The 22657-nt window shown below is 53.3% G+C and overlaps 1 protein-coding gene across 2 annotated transcripts in view; it reads left to right on the top strand.

The window, feature by feature from the left end:
• The window catches only part of ZC3H18 (zinc finger CCCH-type containing 18), a 42729-nt gene that overhangs the window by 17755 nt on the left and 2317 nt on the right, over positions 1 to 22657 (top strand). For both annotated transcript variants that reach the window (XM_039558433.1, XM_039558432.1), the window contains 8 exons: positions 10934 to 11134; positions 12264 to 12389; positions 13774 to 13875; positions 16119 to 16262; positions 16867 to 17019; positions 18995 to 19149; positions 19686 to 19882; positions 20901 to 20997. In XM_039558433.1, coding sequence (XP_039414367.1) covers positions 10934 to 11134; positions 12264 to 12389; positions 13774 to 13875; positions 16119 to 16262; positions 16867 to 17019; positions 18995 to 19149; positions 19686 to 19882; positions 20901 to 20997 — 1175 coding nt within the window. The remainder of the gene's footprint in view (positions 1 to 10933; positions 11135 to 12263; positions 12390 to 13773; positions 13876 to 16118; positions 16263 to 16866; positions 17020 to 18994; positions 19150 to 19685; positions 19883 to 20900; positions 20998 to 22657) is intronic.

Raw genomic sequence — 22657 nt, 5'->3', positions numbered from 1 at the left:
TTGGTGAAAATCCCGGTCGTGACCTGTGTGAAAGAGAAAATGGAACCCAAACCAGACTGAAAGTCCAGGGACGTGATCCCTGTTTTGTTCCTCTGTCAATGATTTACGTACCCTGCCCTCCCAGCCTCCTCTGTCTTTGTGAAGCTCTGGATAAATATCCCAGTGGAATGGAAGTTGTAATGTCCCGGCCTCGTTTGGTTCAGAATCACGGAAAAGTGTCACGTTTTTTGTTGAGGGACATCTTGGAGCAAGCTGGTCTAGTGGAAGGTCCTTGCCCATGGCAGGGGGGTGGAATGAGATGAACTTTAATGTCCTTCCCAACCCAACCCAACCCATTCCATGATTCTGTGATCTCCAGGAAAACTGCTGAACAGTTGCTTGGGAAGAGTGGCAGATGGAGACTCCCACAGCGTGTGGAGGACCATGGGGACACACAGGCACGTGTGGGGCAAGGAGAGGTGCAGGGAAGCTATTTCCCAAGATTTATTGGAGCTTTGCCTGGTGTCTTTGTTCCTCTGCACTGGAGGAAGGTGTGAAACACGATGGGCATGAGGAAGAGTGGGATTAATGAAGAGCAGGGCTCAGAATGCCAGGAATGAGGCTCCACATGGAATCAGGTAGCTTCAGGTGGCAGCAGGGCTTAGTTTGATCTGCATTACCGAAAGGAAAGCTGATTTTTGACCCTCTTTCCCAAGAGGAAGTGACAGTTTCAGAACGGTCTGGAGGAGCAGCAGCAGCTCCAGAGCAGTTATAGGAATACCATAATTACCTGTTCCGTTTAATTACAATCTTCACTTAACAGCCACGATTTGTGCACCTTAATTACCACATTGCCTGGTGGTTTGTGCTCTCCTTGGCTTGGTGATGGGACAGGTCTTGTCCAGACCCGTGTGATGGAGATGATGTCAATGAAAGTGATGTCACCTGCTTGGCAGCTCGAGGTCATGAGTCACTGATGGTCACTGTGACCCAAGGCTGAGCCTGCTGCCTGCTCCTTCCCTTGGCACTCCTGGAGTCCTGGGGCAGGGCTCTGTAGGGAGAGTTTGGGCTGCCAGTGCTGCCCAAAGGGTGCTGGGTAGGAGCGGTGGCCGTGCTCACCAGTCTTGGATCCATCTCATTCCATGAAACCATATGAGAGCCCGGAGATGGGATTTGACAGCATTCAGGGGATGCACATTCCCTGCTTCCCTCTGGCACAAGGCAGCTGGGGATGCCTCTTGTGTCTCCAAAACTCCTTGAGACGAGTCTTGGTCATTCAAAAATACTTTCTGATGCACCTCTTTGCTGTTTTTGTTTTAAGTGTGCTGTGGAGGGGGGTTTTCAAAGGGAATGGAGTGACAGGACAAGAGGGAATGGCCTTAAGCTCAAGGGAATGCAGGGTTAGATGGGATATTGGGAAGGAATTCCTCCCTGTGAGGGTGGGGAGGCCCTGGCACAGGTTGCCCACGTTGGAAGGGACCCTAAAGCCCATCCCATCCCATTCCACCCCCTGCTATAGGACTTCCCATGGTTGACATCCCTGTCAACATGACCCTTTCCCACAGCACTGTGGGTGTCTGGGTGTCTGTGGGGAAAACAAGCCTGCAGGAGCAGGTTTTGAAAAAGCTTTTTGACACGTGAAGGCGTAATTCCAGCTTCTCCCTCGGAGAGCACGTCCCTCATCCGTCACCTGGCGTTTCCCCAGGAGTCCCCGTCACGCTCGTGCTGTGGCCTGGCTCTGGGCTGTGTCCCACGTCACTTGGTGACCAGCTCCCACCTTCCTCATGGCAGTGCAGTGGCTCGAGCCATGTCACCTTTTCTCCGCCTGGCTCCGTGCCAGGCTCCAGAGGAGCAGGTTTGGCATCCTGGCACTGAGCGGCTCCCGAGTTGGTTTAACGTGTCACACAGCGGGGATTGCTCCGCGCTTCCTGGGAAAGCAGGATGCACAGCAGGGCCACAGCACTCACCTGTGGGTCTATTTATAGACTCCGGGCTTTCCCTAATTGCTGGATCCCAGCTTTTGGCAGGTCCGGCCTCTCCGGGCGGCGCTGGGGGCCGGCTCACGCCACAGCTGCCCGTTAACATTCCTGCCGCCTCCAGGGCCCACGTGGCCCTGCTCACTAATGAGCTTGGAAAACTGCTCCACAGAGCCTGCAAAACTCCTCCACAGAGGTTGTGCAAGCAGCACCGAGCTTTGCCAAAGGCACAGCTGAGGACGGCGATCCCAGGTCGATGCCGGTCGCTCCGTCAGCGTAGGGGCTCCCGCAGGAGCTGGAGGAAGGAACAAACCAGGAGCTGCAGCATCAAGGGATGAGAGAACCCAAACAGCAAATAGCCAGGAATAGGGAACAAATCCCTTTCCATTCTGCTGAAAGCAGGAAGGTTTCACCTGGTCTCTAAACAGCAGAGGAGTTCAAGGCTGAAAACGCAGAGGAGTTCCCAGCATTACTGGGTGATGCAGATGAGGAGGATGAGAATTTAACAAGGATTTAAACCCTGATGCTCTCAGGGACAAGGGTTTCTCTGTGAGCCTTTGGAGAGAAGAGGCTGCAGCATTTGGGCTCCAGTGGGATTGTCACATGTGGATTTGGCCTATTTTTCAGGAATTCAAAAAATTCCCATCCAGTACTTGAAGGGAGCTGACAAGAAAGAGAGAGGGACTTCTAACAGGACAAGGGGAGATGGGTTCAAACTGACAGGGAGGAGGTTTAGATTGGATTGTGGGAAGAAATTCCTCCCCAGGAGGATGGTGAGGCCCTGGCACAGGGTGCCCAGAGAAGCTGTGGCTGCCCCTGGATCCCTGGAACTGTTCAAGGCCAGGTTGGAGCAACCTGGGCTAGTGGAAGGTGTCCCTGCCCGTGGCAGGGGTTGGAATGAGATGAGCTTCAAGATCCATTCCAACCCAAACCATTCCATGGTTCTGTGAACATGGAAATGCTGCTTTATGCTTTGGGTTGGGTTTTTTTCCCAAGCTTAAGATGAGCACTCCAAGAAGTTTAAAATCTGAGATTGCACTGCTGGTAAAAGTGTTCCTCCCCCTCCTCCTCCTCCCTCCTCAGGCGTCAAACACTCAAACAAGCCAGGACACTTTATGATCAATTAGAGGGATAACTTGGCTGTCTGTCCTCCTGCTCCCATCTCCAGAACGAGTTCTGATGCCCCAGGCTGGGCCTGATTTTTGCTGAGTGCAAAATTCCTTCTTTTTCTCTCTGTCTTGCTGCTGGAGCTCCCTGTTGTGCAAAGCCTTTGAGGGATAAAGAAGTGACATGAAATATGTCCTCTGAAGAAACTTTGAGCAGTGCAAGATGTTCTGACCCTTAGCTGGGAGCAAGGGCTCTGCACGCTGGAATAATTTGCTTTAATCCTTTCTGCTGTTGCCACAGGCCTTGATCCCACTGGCAGCTGAGGGAATCTGGTTGTTCCAGGAGCTCATGAAGCAACCCAGCGTCATGGGGCCTGTTGGTGGCTGTATTCCCAAAGCACTGAGGGAAATTCAGGAGTTCATTCCTGAGGGGCAGCGCTGGTACTGATGTCCCTGTGACCAGGGACAGCACCCAGGGAGCAGCTGGAGCTGGGCCAGGGCAGGGTTAGGTTGGATATCAGGGAAAGGCTCTTCCCCCAGAGGGTGCTGGGCACTGCCCAGGCTCCCCAGGGAATGGGCACGGCCCCGAGGCTGCCAGAGCTCCAGGAGCATTTGGACAGCGCTGCCAGGGATGCCCAGGGTGGGGTTGTTGGGGTGTCTGTGCAGGGCCACACAAGGACTGGATGATCCCTGTGGGTCCCTTCCAACTCAGGATATTCCATGATTCTGAGTTGGACCCACCAGAGAGAGAAGGAACCTCAATTTTGCTGCCCCCTCAGCTGGGGTGGCGCTGGGTATTGTTGACCAAGCAAGGAGGAAGAAGGTCCATGAGATGGGCATTGGTTTCTTTCCCACCTGGATTTTGTCTCCAGGGAATGCTGGAGGTTTCTGGTGAGGAGCAGCATGGCAAAATGAACCTTGGAGTGAGATGTTGTCATCTCCAGTTCTTGGAATTTGTCCTGATGTCTGAGCTAAACCTCTTCCCACACAGACCAGACGAGCTTCAAGCTGTGCCTGGGGAGGCTCAGGTTGGACATCAGGAGGAATTTTTTCATGGAAAAAGTGATTAGGCATTGGAATGGGATGCTCGGGGAGGTGGTGGAGTCCCCATCCCTGGAGGTGTCCCAAGGAAGGACTGGACATGGCACAAGGTGGGGATCAGTCACAGGTTGGACTCGATGATCTTGGAGCTCTTTTCCGACCTCAGTGATTCTGGGATTCTCATGATACAGACCCCCAAGTTCCATGGAACAGCAGTGGCAGGTAGGATGAGGAGAAGGAGGGGGCTGTTGTCCTCAGAGGTGTTCCCAGGAGGTGCCAGGAAGGAGCAGCGTCCTGAGGACCATGCTGTCATTATCGCACACACCACACTTTCTTTGGAAGGAAGTTCCCTCCATCAGGACTAAAACCTATAAATGGAGAGCACTTAGGCAGCCATTAAAAACCAAAATAACCCCGTGAGTGGGCACTCAGACAGCTGACAGCAAAGTCAGAAAGGGCAAATCACAAATCCTCGTAAAACCTTTCCAACAGGGAGCGTTGAGCTTCTTCCCAGCTGCTCCCGAGGCCTCACCTGGAGTGTGAGGTGCTGCAGATCCCAGGACAAAAGGTTACGTGATCCCATGGCCGTGCTCACCCTTGGGTTGTTTTCTCAGGCCGGTTCAAGTTGACTTTGTTAATCTCTGAGCACGTTAATGAGCAGGAAAACCCAGGTCTGGAATCAGCGGGTGCAGGTTATCCAGGGCCTGCGAGTCAGAAAGCGTTGGAATGAGCTCGATTTGATAAAGGAGTGGCAAAAATAGGGAATGCAAATGGAGTGATTCACGGTGGTGTGTGTGCCACAAAGCAACTGAATTGGGTTTTTTGGAAGAATCTCTAATTTTAGGTGTTCCTGGGTTGTTGTTTCTCTCCTGAGAGCTTCTGGTGGTCTCCCAGTGCTGCCAGCTGGATTTGTTCCCTATTTTTTGGGTGTAGAGGCTCTGAATGAAAGCAGCTGTCAGTCAGTTTTTGGGGGGCTTAGTGATGGCATCTCACCCTGCTGCACAAAGATGGGGTGGGAGGATGGTGGGTTTGGGTTCCTCTTGGTTTTCCCTGTGGAAATCTCAGTTATTTCCTAGAAGAAATCCTTCGTTTGTTCCCGTTTGTCCTGCCACAGGAGGAAGAGCAGGCAGGGCAGACAACCATGTGCTCTTCCTGGTTTTGGAGTTGGGCATTGGTAGAATGCCCTGATTTAGTCCTGTATCCATGAAAATTTAGTGAAGGTGGGAAAAGGAGCCTCCATCCAGGAGCATGGGTTTGCTCTCCAGCTGTCTGCACCTCCCTGGGAGGCTTCTCGGAGTGCAGGGAATTAAGGGAAGCCAGTGTTGGGTTTCCCAGGCTGAGATGGGTTTTATCTGCTCCAGCTGGAGCTGCACCTCTGCTCCTGCACGCTCCAAGTGTCCCAGGACTGCTCAGAGGAGCAATTCCCTTCCTTTGACATACAGAGCTTACCCCGTGCTGCTCCAAGGTTCTTTGGAATCCCAATCCAGTGCCCTGCGTGGAAGCTCTGCTGCGATAAACACGATAACAACTTGTTTACATCCCCGTTTTTCATGGTGCAGCTGCCAGCCAGAGCGATGGAACCTGCTTAGACAGCTTTGCTTTCATTTCTACTCCCAGCTCTTTTGGGAAGTTGGTGATAAGAACAGCTCTGCTCTGGAGCCAGACTGGGAGAGCTGGGAGCGTTTAGCTTGGGGAAGGGAGGGCTCCAGGGAGACCTTGGAGTCCCTTCAAGTGCCTAAAGGAGCTCCAGGAGAGCTGGAAAGGGACTTGGGGACAAGGGATGGAGGGACAGGACACAGGGAATGGCTTCCCACTGCCAGATTAGATGGGATATTGGGAAAGAATGCTTCCTTTTGAGGATGGAGGTTGCCCAGAGCAGCTGTGGCTGCCCCTGGAAGTGTCCAAGGTTGGGTTGGATGGGGCTTGGAGCAGCCTGGGACAGTGGAAGGTGTCCCATGGCAGGGACTGGATGAGCTTTAATGTCCCTTCCTCCAGACCATTCCGTGATTCCATGATAATGAAATCTGTGAATCAAACCAAACTTCCCAAGTTCTCCACAAAACATTCCTGCTGAGTGCAGTTTCTGCTGGTCCTTACGAGTTTCGTAACCCCAGATCGAGATGAAGGGCACTGAGTGACTCAGGTGTGGATCTCAAGGAATGTGATTTTCTTTGGCATTTCAGAGATGGAATTACTGGGAGATCCCCCAGCCTGGATTTTAGGGAAACAAGGCAATTCCAGGGCAGGATCACTGGCACATTCCAGGCAGGATCGCTGCCTCCTGCTCATGGAGAGGAGGCTCTCCAGGCCTCAAATGCTCAGCCCTTAGGGGAGATGCTGTCTCAGATAGCTTTATCTCCCTGCTGGGATGATTTCATCCTGGAGGTTCAGATTGTATCTCCACTCTTTCATTTCCAAGCCTCTCCCCATCAGGCTTTGAAGAAATCCTTCCTTTTTTTTTTTTTTTCCCTTTTTTTTTTTCCAAGCTGACTGATAACTCAGCTTCAGATGGAAACAGCTTGAGAAAAGCATTTTCCCTGCTGATGTTTCACCAAGATCAGTGGGCAGCAGCTCCAAGGGCCAGCATTCCCTGTCCTGGACGCACACAGATGCCTTTCCAGAGCTGTTGTCCCTCTCCATTACTCCAAGACAGGAAAAATCCCTGCATGCTTGCACTCTGCTGGAATTTATTTTGCAGCAATTCCAGGTCCCTTCATAACTGCCTTGGCACATGGCTCCAGTCATTCCTCGAGTCCACTTCCTCTGGAAAATTCCACTGCCGCTGCAGGAAAAGCGGCGCCGGCGCTGCTGACGCAATCGCAGCTTTCCTGCGAGAAACGCAAAGGCTGTTCAGTCATCCCTGGGCTTTCCTCCTGGAGAAAACGGAGCTGGAAGAGCAGCCCCGGAGCCAGGCTGGCGTCACTGCTGCCCGGGGGTGATAAGGTTTGGTTCCCTGTGGGAGCCGTGTCCCACGGGAGGGGGAAGGACACGGGAAGCGCTTTCCCCGGGAAGCTCATTTTGCCCTCCAAGATTAGAAATGCTTTGGCAGCATTTGCATAATACATGAGGAGAACTGGAGTTGGGCAGCTCCTTTTTTTCCCCCTCTCTCCAAAGTTTTGTTGGACTCGGTGACGTGCTTCAGCCGGGGTTTTTTTGGGAGCCGGGTTTATTTGGGAGCTGGGCGCGTGCGTGGGCTGACCCACGCCGGGGTGCTGCCAGCTGGAGCTGCCTCTGCTCCTCCTCTCCCTGCCAAAGCCTCACTTTTCCTCTTGATTGCTGTCGTTAGATTCCAGCCAGATGGGCATCAGCACGTTCCTTCTGGAGGGAGACAGCTTTTAGTTGTTTTAAGGGTAAAATTGCCTTTGGAAGCTGCTGCCCGAGTGATCCTTGAGGATCAGGCTGGAAATTCAGGTGCTTCTGGTCACTCTTGTCTTGTCTCTTCTTCCCTCTAATTTATTTTTTTTTTAAACCTTGTGGAATAGACTTAGGAGTTAATTCTGAAATACTTCAAATGTTTCCTAAAAACAGGAATGTGGTGAAAAAGATTGGGATGAACACGAGAGTTCTCTGGCAGTCTCTGTGCTGAAGTGTGCGAGGTTTGCCAGCAGCCTGGGCAGCTGAGGATGAGCTCCTGAGCTGATCCCATGGCTCACCAGCCCTGGAATTCTTCCTTCCTTCCCTCCTTTTCACCGTGGCTCAGCCCCTCCCGAGGGCAGGTTGCACTCACTGAGCCAGCAGCAAGCAGTTCTTATTTTTTAATTTATGGAAGTAAGGAGCTGGGAGCTCCACCAGGCACCAGATCCAGCACTAAATGACCTGGCTGGAAGAGTGAAAGCCAGAAGTCCTCCCCTCCTCATCTCCCAGCTGAGGGATTTGTCCAGGCTGGGATTGGGATGTTCCTCTAGGGAGCTGCTGAGGATCTTGGCAGCTCCTCCAGCTCACTTTCCATTCTGCCTCCTGAATTCCACTGGAGAAGACGAGTCCAGCAGCATCAGATCCCAGGTTTAGGTTGAACGAGTTTCTTTGGTGATGCCACGAATTGGAAGCTCTGAGGAAAGGCTTTGAAAATGTCCTGACAGGAGCAGCATCTTCCTCATCTGCAGCATTTACTGCTGAGTCAAAAAGCCAAGCACACCCCAGAATGAGGCTTTCTGTTGTGGTTTTCCTGGGGAAAAACCTTTCCTCCAGAAAGTGACTTCATCCAGAGGGAATTGCATCAAACCAGGTAATAGGTGCAAGTAAATGAGATTTGCTTTCAGAGTCATCCCTGCTCCCAGCTGGCGCCCAAGCTCTGCAGTTCAGCTGGAGTTGTTCCAGCTCCCAGGATGTGCTGCTGGACGTGAATCTGAGTTGGTTTTAAGGGAGAATAAATCCTGTAGGAGACTTTTCTTTCTGAAAACTGGTTCAGGAGGGAGCTGAGCCTGGAGAGGCGCGAGGGCATTCGTTAGTTCATGGATTCATGGAATATCCTGAGCTGGAAGGGACACAGAGGGATCATCAGCCCAATATTTGGCCCTGCCCAGGACACCCCAAAATCCCACCCTGAGCATTGTTCTGGAGCTCTGGCGGCCTCGGGGCCGTGCCCATTCCCTGGGGAGCCTGGGCAGTGCCAGCACCCTCTGGGGGAAGGACCTTTCCCTGCTGTCCCACCTGAGCCACAGTTGTTGGCTTCCACATTTGTCGTCTCAGACACTGCAGGAGAAGCTTCTCTAGAGGTTTTATCCTGGATAAAGCTGCCTCTCAGCCCACCTGTGCCAGCAGAATATTCCCCCTGCCTCTCCCAGAGCATGCAGACTGTGATCCCATGGGAAGGGACGTTGGAGCAGGATATTTGGGCATTATCCATGAGCACCCTGACATGGTTTTCTCTCCTCCTTTCCTTGCTCTTTATCCTGCTGCTTCATGCAAGGTGTGGAGGCTTTTCCCAGTCTTCCCTTTCTTCCTTCTCTGCACTTGGTTGATTTGAGGATATTCCAGAGGTTAAATTGGCAATTCCAAATGGATTTGTAAACATCAGCTGGTAGGAGCCCTTGAGCCCAGCTTGGACTGTTTAATGTTGTCAGGGTATAAAGAATAGGTCCAGTGTGTCTCAGCCCCCTGTTCCGAGTCGTGGTGTTCCTCCATGATGAAATACTCCTGGAATTGTGGCTGTGACTTGGAAAACTTGACCAATCCACTCCAGATAGCCTGTGCTGAGTTAAACAGTGTCTGTTGGAGCAGTGCTGGGAAAGGGGCAGGATGGAATGGAGCTGCTGGGGGATAAAGCTGAGCCATAACCCTGCCCGGGACCCCTTCCCGGGCACTCAGAGCTTCTGTGTTGGATGGAAGCACCCAATTCTCCTCTCCTGGAGCTGGGGTGAGATTTGTCGGAGGGGTGAACGTGAAAGGAGGGGTTTTCCTCTGAATATTCCAAGGGAGTTGTGGGACAAAGAGTAAAATTGCTTTCACATCAGTAGAGATAAGGAAAGAGTCAGATGCTGGATTTTTAGGTCAGCACATCCCAGTCCTGGATTCAGGAAGAGGAAACTCTGCCAACAAGGAGGGGATGAGGCTTCTCAGTGAGGTGTGAAGCCTTCAAAGGGCAGGACAGGCTCCTAACCAAGAGCTTTCATTATCCTGGGGTTTGTTGAAGTGTCCCTGGAATTATTAGAAAACTTGGAGGTGGCTTTTTTATCTCAAAAAGGCAGAGGAAGTTGTGTGGGGAGTGGTTGCTTCAGTGGTGTGAGTAATGGGGTGGTACTGGCTGAACGCAGCAGGGAAGGGGCCTTTGCTTCCCCAGGTTCCCAGGAAACTCATTAGTTTGAGGAAAGGAATAACTGCATCATTGTCCTGCTAATTTGGTGAGTGCAAGAGACTTCAGAAAGCTTTAATCCCTCCCAAACTCTGCCTGAAACCCCAGGGAGAAGGTCAGAAGCAGGTAATCGAGGAGTTGAGTGCAGGTTGGAGTGAGGGCAAGGAAGAATTCCAAGTTAAATCACCCGGAGATAAGAGAGGTAATAAAGTCTCGGCCTCAAGAAACTCATCCTGGACTAGTTAAGGAGGTGTGTGGTGCAGCTGCTGAAAAGTTGGCCCTGAATTATTTTCAGAGGGTTGGAGAGGAGAAGGGAAAGGTGGGGAACGAAAAAAGGGGAAATGAAAGTAGGACCGTTACCAGGGAAGGGAGGAGATGGAGAGTGGGGCCTGGCTGGGCACCTCTGCGTGGATACCAGCAACAGCAGCACGTTTGGGGGTGTTTATAAACACCCAGAGGGTGACCCAGCGATGAACCAGCCTGCTTTGTGCCCAGGTGAGGAGGGAGCTGTCCCCTTTGGGAGGGTGAAAGGAAGGCACTGTGTCTTGGCCTGTGACAGCCCCACAGGATGTCCTGGGAGTGGAATCCAGGCTCAGTGGGGACCCCTCTCCACTGCACCAGGCTGGGCTTGCTCCAGCTCTGAGCTGGGCACAGGTGTAGGGAGCACCAGGTTTCCCATTCCCTTCCCTCTTGCTTGTGTGCAGTCCTTGGAGGCCAGGAGCTGGGCCTGGAATCAGCCAGGAGCTCACAGAATTGTGGCTTTGTTGGTTTACAGAGCAGCACTGGTTCAGCACTGCTTCACAAACTGAGAGTTCTTCTAACGCTTCCTCCCCCCAAAGTGGTGCTGGAATCCCACATGGGAGGTTAAGAGGGATTAATCTAAGGGATGAATTCTGGGATTTTTCCATGGCCCTGTGGATCTATTCCTACATTTTATTACAATATATTTATCGTTTCCAGTATTTTTTCCTTGTCCCTTGTGTATCATCCTTTATAACCCCCCCAAAATCCCAGCTGCTGACCTCTTCCTTGCTTTCCAGCCGCCAGCCCGAGCCACCAAAGAAGGACAAGGATGCCACGGCGCTGGGCAGTGCCCCATCCAAGCGGGCAGACGAGTGGAAGGACCCCTGGCGCCGATCCAAGTCTCCCAAAAAGAAACTGGGCGTGTCCGTGTCCCCCAGCCGGGCACGGAGGCGCCGGAAAACCTCGGCCTCGTCGGCGTCCGCTTCTGGCTCCTCGAGGTGAGGGGAAGGGGAGAGCCTGGCACATCCTGGAAGCGTGTCCTGGAATGGGATGGGGCTCCTTCGTGGCCAGGGATGGTGTTGAGGTGTTGGGACAGGTTGTGCAGAGAGGTTGTGGATTCTCCATCCCAGGCTGGAGCAAGCTGGGACACTGGAAGGGTGTCCCTGCTCTGTGGGACTGGATGATCCTTGAGGTCCCTTCCAACCCAAACCATTCCATGGTTTTATTTTTGGGGAAGCAAAGACTTTGCTGCTCAGGAACACCTATGGACACGCAGTGAGATGGAAGCCAAAGGGGGCAGGGAACTGTGGGAGCTGTGCTGTGACCTGTTGGAGATTAGGAAAAGGAAATCCTTGGAAAAGCCACTTTTCCAGTGAATTAGAGCTGGATGCAGGCTGGGTGATGGCAACTCACCTAGATGAAAACTGACCTTAATGGGAGCAGAAAGAACTGGGAGCTGTAAGAATTGGATCCTGGTCACCCTGGGATGGATGGAGGGAGGAGTTGAGCTCAGTCCAGTAAGAGCAGGTTGATGCTACTGGGAGAACTGGGATTGTGGAGGTTCGACAGAGCCTTGGAGGGCTGGAATGGGGCTTGGAAACCAACGGTGGAAAATAAGATAAAAAGCACCTTTCAGAAAGAAACTCCCTGAATCTGGGAGCCTCGAGGCACAGACTGGATCAATTTCCTTTAAATGCTTGAACTTGAAGCTCCTGAAGGAGGGGGGGAAGTATCCAGGAGGAATGAGGAACATGTTCAATTGGAGATAGGCATCTAAAAGCCAGAGCCCTCCTGAAGCAGATTTTCCTGCTGGGATCACTGCACCCAGTCAGGTGATCTGTCAGGGTTTTGTCCAGTGAAAAGGCATGGAATATGTGGAAGCAGTTGCCAAAATGGATGGAAAATCAGTAATTAAAGAGAGAGAGGCTTATTGAAGGGTGCAAAGAGAGTAGCAACAACAGGATCCTCCCTAGAAGAAAAAGGGGATCTGAGGAGAGGCTGCAAATCCTGACAGCTCCCTGAGGAGAAGGCACGTGGGGTTTGGAGCAGAACTTGGGAAGAACATCTTTGGAAACAAGACCTTGGGAGCTTTTCAAGAAGCTCTGAATTTTAATATTTCTCTTGCAGGTCCTCTTCTCGTTCATCCACCTACTCTGGGTCCGGCTCCTCCCGCTCGCGCTCCAGATCCTCCTCCTACAGCTCCTACTCCAGTCGCTCCTCCAGGCACAGCTCTTTCTCAGGCAGCAGGTCCAGGTAGTGGCTCCTGGGACTGGGAACCAATGGTGGAATGGTTTCCAAATGCTTCCTGACAGCTCCTTTTTGCTCCATTGAAATAAAGCACTCCAAGCACTTCCCTGAGTGAGGGAGGCTGTGGTTGTTGGATGAAGGAGATCCGTCAGCCACCCCCTCCTCTCCCCGGTGCTCCCACCCACGAGTGCAGGGCTGTTGTGGCTGGGCTCTTTGCTGTGCCTGTGAGAGATGAACATTCCCATCATTTGCATTTTCTGGCTGGAAGGAGTTCAGCAGCATCTCCTTTCCATGGCGCTGGAATTTTCGATTTCAGGAGGCAAATCCCATTTCTTTATTAAAGCAGTTGTGTCTTGTGATAGTCCTGACATTTCAAAGTAGCACTCCAGTGTCCCATGCTGATTATTATTTATTCCTCTGCAGCTTCCTTGCCCCTGCAGACAGTTTCCCGAGTCTGGAAAGTTGGGAGACAGTGGGAGAACTAGCTCCTTAGATAGGCACCTCTTCAGAGCTGAAGCCATGCAGGTACCCAGAGCAGATCCCACAGGTGATGGAAGAACACACGCTGTCACTTTGGGAGACTGCTTTCTCCTAGGAAAAGCTCAGCTGGGAGCTGATTCCATCTGGGAAGCAGAATGAGCTTCCCCCATGCAGCCCATGCCAGGCTCTGCTCCGTGAGGGCAGTGCCAGCGTGGGTGACACCCTTGGCTGCCTCTCGCTGGGGTGAGCAATGCCCTCTGCCCAGCTGTTCCCCAGAAGAGCTGTCATGCAGGAGTCAGGCTGCTGAGGCACTGGGCTGCAACAGAGGCACTTCCAGTCTTGGCACTGGGGTGAATCACCCCAACCCCAGCACGTGTTGTGCCTGCCAGGGGCTCAGGAAACAGCTCCTGCCCTTGATGGTTGCCTTTGGCATGCACCATTAGTGCTTCTCCTCGTGTTCCAGGAATTACAGATCAGTATTAGGTTTAGGTGTATTTTTTGTGTCCTTCCCCCAAGTTTTTTGGGGTTTTGCTGCTGGTGAAAGGATGAGCTGCTCTGGGAGTTAACGGGACATAAAGTGATGAACGTGCAAGTCAAAATCCTACTTGTTTTCCTGTGTATGCTCCCTAAGGACTGAATTCAGAGAGGATGGAGACAGCCTCAGGTGTTGCTGTGGGATAACTGGAGTGCCTCTTTTCCAGCTGATCCTATTTTTTCCTTTTGTTTTCTACTCTTCCCGCTGGTCTGATGGCAGAAGTTAAGTCTTGTTGCACAGAGTCCAAACGTAACAGCAGGATAAGCTTGGGACAGGTTCCTGGGGAGGAGGGAATGGTGGCTGAACTCCCTGAGAGCCAGGAAAAGCTCCTGCAATCCCAGAGCCTGAGCTCAGTGATGTCTCCTTCCTTTCCAGGTCAAGGTCCTTCTCATCTTCTCCCTCTCCTTCTCCAACACCATCTCCTCACAAGCCACTGGCGAAGGCTAAAGGGGAATTGTTGCCACCTCCTGGGAAAGGGTAAGGATCCATCTTCCTCTGGATACCTCTGAACAGAGTCCAGATGAGCCCTTCTGACCTTCAGGGGCCTTAAGCTGAAGGAATGCAGGGTTAGATGGGATATTGGGAAGGAATTCTTGGCTGTGAGCAGGGAGAGGCCCTGGCACAGGGTGCCCAGAGCAGCTGTGGCTGCCCCTGGATCCCTGGTTGGATGGGGCTTGGAGCAGCCTGGGATAGTGGAAGGTGTCCCATGGCAGGGAGTGGAACAGGATCTTTATGGTCCCTTCCCATCCAAACCATTAATGGATTCTAATCCTGGTTGAGAATTTAAGAAAGAAATGAAAGATGCAGAATACATCCATTATTGAAGAGTTTTTAGCTTGGCAAATTTCATTAAATAATGACACTTTTACTTACTAAATCCAAGTTAAACTCTGCAAATATCCTTAAATATTACTGTATCCAAGTGTCTAAACACATCTGATATACTGCTGAAACATTCAGTGTGTGCAGATATATTTGTATAATCTGAATATACGTAATAGGAGCTATAAGAAAGTTCCAGTTCCTTCCTCTGCTGTGGCTTTGGTTCATCCACAGCCTTAGAATAAAGAAATGGTTCAGCCTCATCAACTTTTCACACTGGAGACGGATGAAAACAGGACTGGAGCTCTCTGCAGCTGGGTTTGGCTCATTCTGACAGCCCTGCTGCTCTTCTGAATTCCTGAAATTGCTATTTCACAAACCCCACGGTGGCAAATTACGGGGACGTTGGAGGGTGACACAACACCGTAGTGATGTCACCTCTTTTAAGCTGACCTGCAAATAAATGACACCATGGGAATCCCCCTGAATTCTCCAGAATTTAGGACAGTCCCCTTTGCCACACTTCTTGTCCCTTGTTATGCTGCCTTTTGGGGTTTTTTCCCCTCCACTCGGGGCTCGGCCCTCTGAGGCCTCTGCAGCGATGTCTGTGCTCCCTCTCGGTGCTGGTCTGGTGGTGCCACAGCAGCCTGCCCCAGCACAGGGATTATTGGCACTGGATGACATGCCATGGGCTTAATCCTGTGTTCTGCAGGGGATAACTGCAGATACTGAGCACAGAAGGAGGAGGAATTAACAGTGCGTGTGTGCAGACAGCACCTCCTCCCCAGTTAATAGGTGCGAAATCAGTGCTGGGATGTTCCAGGGCCTGAAGGGAGCTGGAGAGGGGCTGTGGACAAGGGCCTGGAGGGGACAGGACACAGGGAATGGCTTCCCACTGCCTGAGGGCAGGGATGGATGGGATATTGGGGAGAAATCCTTCCCTGTGAGGGTGGTGAGGCCCTGGCACAGGGTGCCCAGAGCAGCTGTGGCTGCCCCTGGATCCCTGGCAGTGCCCAAGGCCAGGCTGGACACTGGGGCTGGGAGCAGCCTGGGACAGTGGAAGGTGTCCCTGCCCATGGCAGGGGGTGGAATATGCTCTTCAAGGTGTTTCCAACCCAAACCATTCCAGGATCATGAGTTGAGCAATGTCCAGCTGTCAGAGCAGGGGTGGAGTGCTCTGAGCCCTGAACTGGGCAGCACTGAGGAGCCAGAGCCATTCCCATCTCATGCAGTGAGTGTTGGATCACACAGTGGGGTTCCCACAGAGTTTTCCACAGGGAACACAAGCCAAGGGACAGATCCAAGGGATACTTGCACCCACAGGTTGTTTTGCACCCTCCTGATCTGGGTTCTGGAGTTAAAAAGGGAATTTTTGCATTAACTGTGTGCATTTCATTCTGAGGCCTGACTGGCAGATTTTAAGCAGCTGTAAGTGTTTGGGATAAAAAATGATGGAATTAAATGGATAAGAAACAACATTTCCACCCAGTCTGCTTCAGGAGTTAATTTACAAGTCAAATATCTCCACAATTGGCTGTTGTGTAGTAATTTGTCTCTGAAAAGATGAATTGATTGAGAATATGGGGAACAAATCCCTGTAGGGAAATCCGTGGTGTTTGTGTTTTGGGGGAACGGCCAAGTGTTTGTAGCTACAGGAATCACATCAGGGCCAGGCTGGACGAGGCTTGGAGCAACCTGGGATAGTGGCAAGTGTCCCTACCCATGGTATGGAGTGGAGTGGGATGAGCTTTAAGGTCCCTTCCAGCTCAAACCATTCCAGGATCCCATAATCTCTAGAATATTAAACAACAGCAAACCTGGGCACATCATTTCTGAGGATGTCCGTGGTCTGTGCCCACCCCCTGGGATCACACCCCTGAAAATTGTCCTTTTTCCAGGGAGAAATCTGTGAAGAAACTCACTGCCCTCCCAGTCCCTCAGCCGCTCACGAAAGTCACGGCAGCAGCCCCGGAGCCAGCCAAGCCAGGGGATAATCGGGAAGCCAGGAGGAAGGAACGTCAGACAAGGACTCCACCCAGGAGGTGAGAGGGCTGGGGGGTGGAGTGAGGCTTGATCTCCTGCAAGATCCAGCAAATCCTGCATTTCTTTCTCCTGGAAGATCCAGCAAATCCCAGAGTCCCGAGTGCCCGCGTTAAAGGAGAAATCCATCTCCTGGGGCAGGGAGAAAAGGGGAAGAGAGCTGGGGGAAATGTTCCTGGCTTACCATGAGTGGCTCGTGCCTCTGGAGGCTGGGGGGAGGATGGAATAGGTGGAATATGGGAAATGTGTTAAAATCAGAGTGGGAGTGGGGAAAAAAAAGACATTTTTGAGAGCTGCTGGTTGTGGAGGTGGCACAGTGAGGAAAAAGGAATGTGTGGGATCTGTTTGGTCCCACACAGATCTGATGTGGTGGAGGGTCAGCAGCTGACCCACACTGGCCACAGCGATACTGCCCACCACAGAACATCATTCCCAGGACATAAACTGGGAGAAGTGGTGGAAGGGGCCGATCACCCTTCAGGGAGGGCCGGGCATCAGTCAGGGGGTGCTGAGCAAATCTCTGCTTTCTCGTGGGCTTTTCCCCCCTCCCTCTCTCTCTTTCCCATTCCAATTCCCTTTCTGTGAGGGGTGTTTGCTGTCCTGCAGGAGGACCATCAGTGGCAGCATCAGTGGCAGTGCCAGCAGCTACAGCGGGTCCAGCTCCCGATCCAGGTCCTTGTCCCGGTCTCTCTCCAGATCTCATTCCAGATCATCCTCTGCCTCAGTCTCCCACTCTCCCTCTGGGTCCAGGAAATCCAGGTACAGCCCTGACCCTTCGTGACCTTTGTTTAACAGCAGAGACTGTTGTTCACTGGTTTGGTTTCTTGCACGGAAAACTCTCTGTAGCTGCAGCAGCAGAAGCTGCGGGTGCCTGGGAGGTGGGACAAGACTGGATCCCAACTCCTGAATTGTGGTGGGAATGCAGTGTTGAAGAGGGCATGGAGAGATAGAGCAAGATATAATGGCCTTAAACTGAAGGAGGGGATATTTAGATGGGATGTTTGGGAAAAATGCTGCCCTGTGAGGGTGCCCAGAGCAGCTGTGGCTGCCCCTGGATCCCAGTCCAAGGCCAGGCTGGACACTGGGGCTTGGAGCAGCCTGGGGCAGTGGAAGGTGTCAGGGTTGGAACTGGGTGACCTTTAAGGTCTCCTCCAACCTAAACCATTCCATGTTTCTCTGATATATTTCCCTTGTGGTTTATTCAAGGAAATAATCCTGTCATGTGTGTCCAAGCACCCATTTAACCCAAGTGGTGACCAGAACAGCTCCTTCTGGCCAGGGTGATCCCACATCCTAATTAATTGACAAATGAACAGTTTCAGGCTATGGAGCTTGGCTCTCCTGAGCCTCTCCTACCTCTGGTTACTGTGTGTCCTTAGGGGACATGCTTGGCCTGTCAGGAGAGGTAGGTCAGAAAATCCCTAAAAGGCTCAGCTAATGATATTTTTCCTTTGCTGCCAGAGTTGCAGGGCCAGTTCCTTTGTGTTTAGCCCCAAGTGAATAGTTCCCAGCCTGTTGGTCTGTGGGATGTGTAAAGAGCAAACTCCTTCCAGCAAAGAGAAACAAACCACTCTCAAGTCATTCCTTCAGGTTTCTTTCGTCTCTTCACCCAGAGGATTCCCCAAATCCTCACAGGCAGAGCCTTGAAACACAGCACTTCCCTGGCACACGGATGTCACAGTAGTCCTGTGGTGTAAAAGCAGGGGATGGAGCAGGATTTGGCTCAGAGCAGCTGCAAATTCCCATCGGTGAACTCTGTGGAGCTCCGAGGTTCAGCGTCCGTGTTACTTTATGGAAATCCCGGCTTGTTTACTCCGTGCTTGTCACATTCATCAGCTCAGCCAGGGGTGATGCAAGAGCTTCAGAGAGCACCAGGCCATGGATGGGAAGTGTGAGCACCCTGGGGCTGCTGTGCTGCTCCTGTGGGAAGGGGGAAATGTGGGAAATGCACCGTGTGCCCACACCAGGTGTGCTGGGCCTTCCTGGTAGCCTGGAGAAGGAGTTTCTGGCTCATCCTGGCCCCACTGGAGCAATCCATGAGAGCTCTCAGAACTCAGCTCCATCGTGGTGCCAGGGGGTAGAGGCTGCAGAGGGTTGGTCTGTGCTGAAGCTGCCACAGCTCCTTCAGTCATCCCAATCCAGCTTCCAGCCAGGGAGCCTGGGCCTTGCTGGCAGAGCAGGTCGGGGTGTGGAACAGGCTGGAGAGGCTCCTGAATATTCATGGAGTGGGATGGTTTGGCTTGGAAGGGAGCTTAAAGCTCATCCAGTCCGACTCTCTGCCACCTTCCACTAGACCAGGTTGCTCCAGCCCTGTCCAGCCTGGCTTGAACACTTCCCAGGGTAGGCATTGGTAGGAAATACCCATCTTGGAGGCATCTCCCTGTCGTTGCCAGTCGTGACAGTCGATGTGTGCCAACAGCAGAAACCTTGCCAGGGAACCTTTGCCCTGAGCTGTAACACTGACCTGGATGTGCCAGTGCACTCCCTGCTTTCACTCCTTGTTTTCCTGGGCAAACAGTGACCTGTTTACACATTGCCCTAATCCTGGCTATAAATAAACATTACTTTCTAGGCCTGCATCCCACAGCTTTGGGATTTTTCCTACCAGCAGCACCCCAGGACGCACAGCCTTTGTGTGTCTTCCTGATCATTGCCTGTTGATCTTCCCAACACCCAGCCATGCCTGGCAATGAAAAAAGGCCTCATTGCCTTCCTGCCTGTTGGTTGGTCGCAGGTCCCTGAGCGTGAGCAGCGTCTCCTCCGTGTCCAGTGCCTCGTCCAGCAGCAGCTCCGTGCGCAGCGCCGACTCCGAGGACATGTACGCGGACCTGGCCAGCCCCGTGTCCTCGGCCAGCTCCCGCTCCCCCACCCCGGCCCAGCAGAAGAAAGGTACAGCTACCTGCTTTGGTGGGGTTTTATTCCTCTAGGGAGTCTTTGGAAAAGAAGGGAAGAGCAGAGATCCTTCCCTGGGAATACTGCGGGCTCCGGGAAAATCACTGAGCAGAGGCAGCACAGGAGCCCAGAGGTGCGGTGAGGCTGTGGAGCAAATTTACGTCCACATCCTTCCATCCCTGTGCCTCTGGTTGTCTCATCCCTTTTCCTGCCTGGCAGTTCTGCCTCTCCCTCACCCCATTCTCCTTCACCCTTGGAAGGTGACGTAAATCTGGACAACTCCAGTATCACGTTGCTCTTCCTCTGCTCGTTCCAGACCGTAGCAGAGTTGGTGGCAAAAGCCTTTTGTTCCTTGTCTTTTGTGTTCCTCTCTGTGGAAATTCTGGTTTCCTGAGTCCCTTAACCTCGGAGCCACGTGCTGAGTTACTGCTGTGGGATTTTCCCATCCCTGGAGCAGCGTCCTCTTGCCCAAAGGGCAAGCAGGCAACAGGAATCATTCCCAAGTCACCACTTGTGCTCTGTGCTCCCTACAGGAAAGTCAAAAAAAGAAGACAGTGCTAAAGAGGAGAAGAGGAAACGGGATGTGCCCGCTCAGCTCCTGAAATCAGCCAAGCCCACCCCAGGAAGCAAATCCCAGCAGGTGCCCCAGGGCCAGCAGCCCTCGGCCCCCCAGGCGCAGCAGGGCGGCTTCAGCGGGCACAAGGAGATCAAACTGACGCTCCTGAACAAGGTGAGGTTCCCTGGTGGCTGGCATTCCCTTCTCCCAGGGGCCTGAGCAGCAGGGGATGCATCCCAGCGGGAGGGGAACTTGGGGCTCAGTGCTGTTGGGATGAGCTCAGCCGGGAAGGTCTGGGGCTGGCTTGGAGGGTGGCACAGAGAACCAGTCTGGCAGCACACACCCTGTGGTGGCTTCACTTTGGGACTGTGTTGGCGGCTTCCCTGGGGCACATTCCTGCTGCAGCTTCCAGGCTCTTCCCCGCTTGCTCGAAGGTCCCGCGTGTGCCGGGGCCTTTCCCACTGGGAGATGCTCCGGGCACACTTCCTGTGCCACGCCAGAGCGGGCTGGGAACAGCCAGGCACCGAGCCCAGAGGGGCAAGTGGCGAGAGCCTCAGTTTGCCAGGGTGCCCACCTGGCTCTTCCCCTTGCCACTGATCCTGCTGCCCCGGTTTGGAGCCCTCGGCGCAGATCCCAATCCGCAGCATGTGGGGGAGTTGGGCCTCGTGGGGTTTGGTGCCGGGGCAGGGTGTTGGCCCCATCACGTGGGCAGGTTCCTGTTTTTGATATTTTGCTCTGCCAGCCCAAATTCCCCAGCGCAGTCTGAGGCTGCAGATTTTTCTACTTCCCTGTGCTCTGACGTGAGGAGGCTTTATCAGAGGCAGGAAGCTGCTCCGGAGGGAGGAGTGTGCAGTGATACATGACAGCCTGCAAAAAGGCACGGCTCCACATGCCTGCTTCACATCTGCTATCCTTGGTGCTGCTGGACAAAAAAACATCCCAAAAAGCTGCTGTTGTCCCGTTCCTGTGCTGAAATTAGTGCAGCGTTAGCCCCAGTGCAGGGGAGTGTTGCTGTTGGCTTCCGGTGGTTGGGAGCTACGTGGATTCGGGAATGGCTGGGATTGGTGTGTGCAGAGTTCATTGGGAAAAGGGTTAGCAGGAGCCAGGCAGCACATCCCAGGGGATGGCTGTGCCTGTTTCCCTCTCCAGAGGGAAGTGGCTGCTCAGCTCTGTTGTTTTAATTCCATTGCAGGCAGCTGACAAAGGAAGCAGGAAGAGATACGAGCCAGCAGACAAAGAGAGGCCGACCTCTCCTCCAGCCAAACGGGCCAACCTGTCACCTGACAGAGGTGAGGCATCAGCCAGCCCAGGCTCCTGCTTTCCAGCAGCTGGAAAGATCCATTGCAGTCCTTCCAAAACCTCACAGTGGGATTGCCACCAGATAAAGGGGGTATATTGACCATCCTGCTGCAGAAATGCAAGCAGAGGTGTGCCCACATTGTGCCTAGTGTGGCTCCCCTGTGTCCCTGGAAGTCCTCTCCAAAAAAAATAACCCCTTGGCTTTGACTCATCCACCCCATGGCCTCCTGCTCGCTGCTGCTGGCCTGGGATGTGGCTGTGGAAATCAGGTTTAGGTTGGATATTAGGAAAGATTTTTTTCCCAGAAAGGATTAGAACAGACTGTCAGGGCAGTGGGGGAGTCCCCATCCCTGGCAGTGTTCAAAAAGGTGGGGATGTGGCACTTGGGGTGCCCATGGTGGTGCTGGGCTAAGGCTTGGATTGGATGATGTGAAGTTCTCTTCCAGACCTCACCCATTCCGTGATTCCAAGTCACAGGAGTTCCCTTTGGTGCATCCCGGAGTTTTGCCAGCCCCGAACCCCGGCGCTGGTGACGGTGCTTCGAAAGGGAGCGCGGGCTGCAGGGATGCAATCCCTGCCTGCATCACCATCCCGGGAAATGAGCTGATTGCCCCACCTCGGGCAACCCGCTCTGCCCTGGATGTTTAGAAAGACCTGGGCTTTCCAAGTGCTCTCCTGGGCCTCAATCCTCCCCAGCAGCAGGAACAGCTGGGAAAACCAAGCTGGCAGCCACAGAGAGGGACCTCAGTGCCACCCTCCAGCCTTTGCTGTGGCTGCCAAGGGGCAGAGGGGGTGGGGGACAGTTGGCAGCCAGAGGTGGCGGCTGGTGACGTCGGAGCTGCCACGTGATGTTGTTTTCCCTGGTGGCTCAGCTGTAGGTGGATCCTGTTGACTCTGGGTGCCAGCCAGCAGCAGCTCTGTGCTAATAACCTGCAATGTTCACCTCCTGCAAGGGCAGCCTGCGAGGGACTGCCTGAGGTTGAAGTTCACTGGGGTCTGGTTCACACACGAGCGACGGGGCCAGGCCAGCACAGCTTCTAGGGAGGCATCGATGTCATCCTCTGCTTTTCGTTGTCTCTGTGTTACCAGTTTTTAAGCTGTAGCAAATCATGGAAGCTCAGATTGGTTTGGGCTGGAAGGGAGCAAAGACCAGGGACACCTTCCAAGGCCCATCCAGCCTGGCTTTGAACACTCCAGGGATGGGGAGTCGAAGCCATGGAACTCCAAATCCGGTGGCAAACATGCCCTGGCTGAGTTGGGACTGAGCCCCTCGGCATCCCAGCACCAAACTGGTCAGTGGTGGTGGCCTGAGTGTGTCAGCTGTTCTGTAACCTGGGCCTGTGGGCTGGGGCTGTCCCAGTGTGCATCCTGAGGAGCAGAGGGCTGCCCTGGCACACACAGGGGCTGCTGCCACCAGGGGCTGGGCACCTTTGCTTCCCGCAGTGCTGCTCCAGCTGAGGTCAGTGCAGGGCAGCAGGTCCACAGGCTGCCCTCCAGGTAGAATTCCCTGTCTGTTCCTGGGATAACCCAGCTGCTCCCCAGCATCCCTGAGTGCCCAGGGCAGCTCTACTGGGGCAGGTCCTGGCAGTTGAGCTGTGCTGAACAAACACGGGGGTGCCGCTGGCTCTGAAAGCAGCAGAGCTGCCCTCG

Source organism: Corvus cornix, chromosome 11 (assembly GCF_000738735.6).
Source record: "Corvus cornix cornix isolate S_Up_H32 chromosome 11, ASM73873v5, whole genome shotgun sequence".
In the NCBI taxonomy this organism is placed as follows: domain Eukaryota; kingdom Metazoa; phylum Chordata; class Aves; order Passeriformes; family Corvidae; genus Corvus; species Corvus cornix.
The sequence above is the reverse complement of the archived record's forward strand: the minus strand, read 5'-3'. Positions and strand labels throughout refer to the sequence as shown.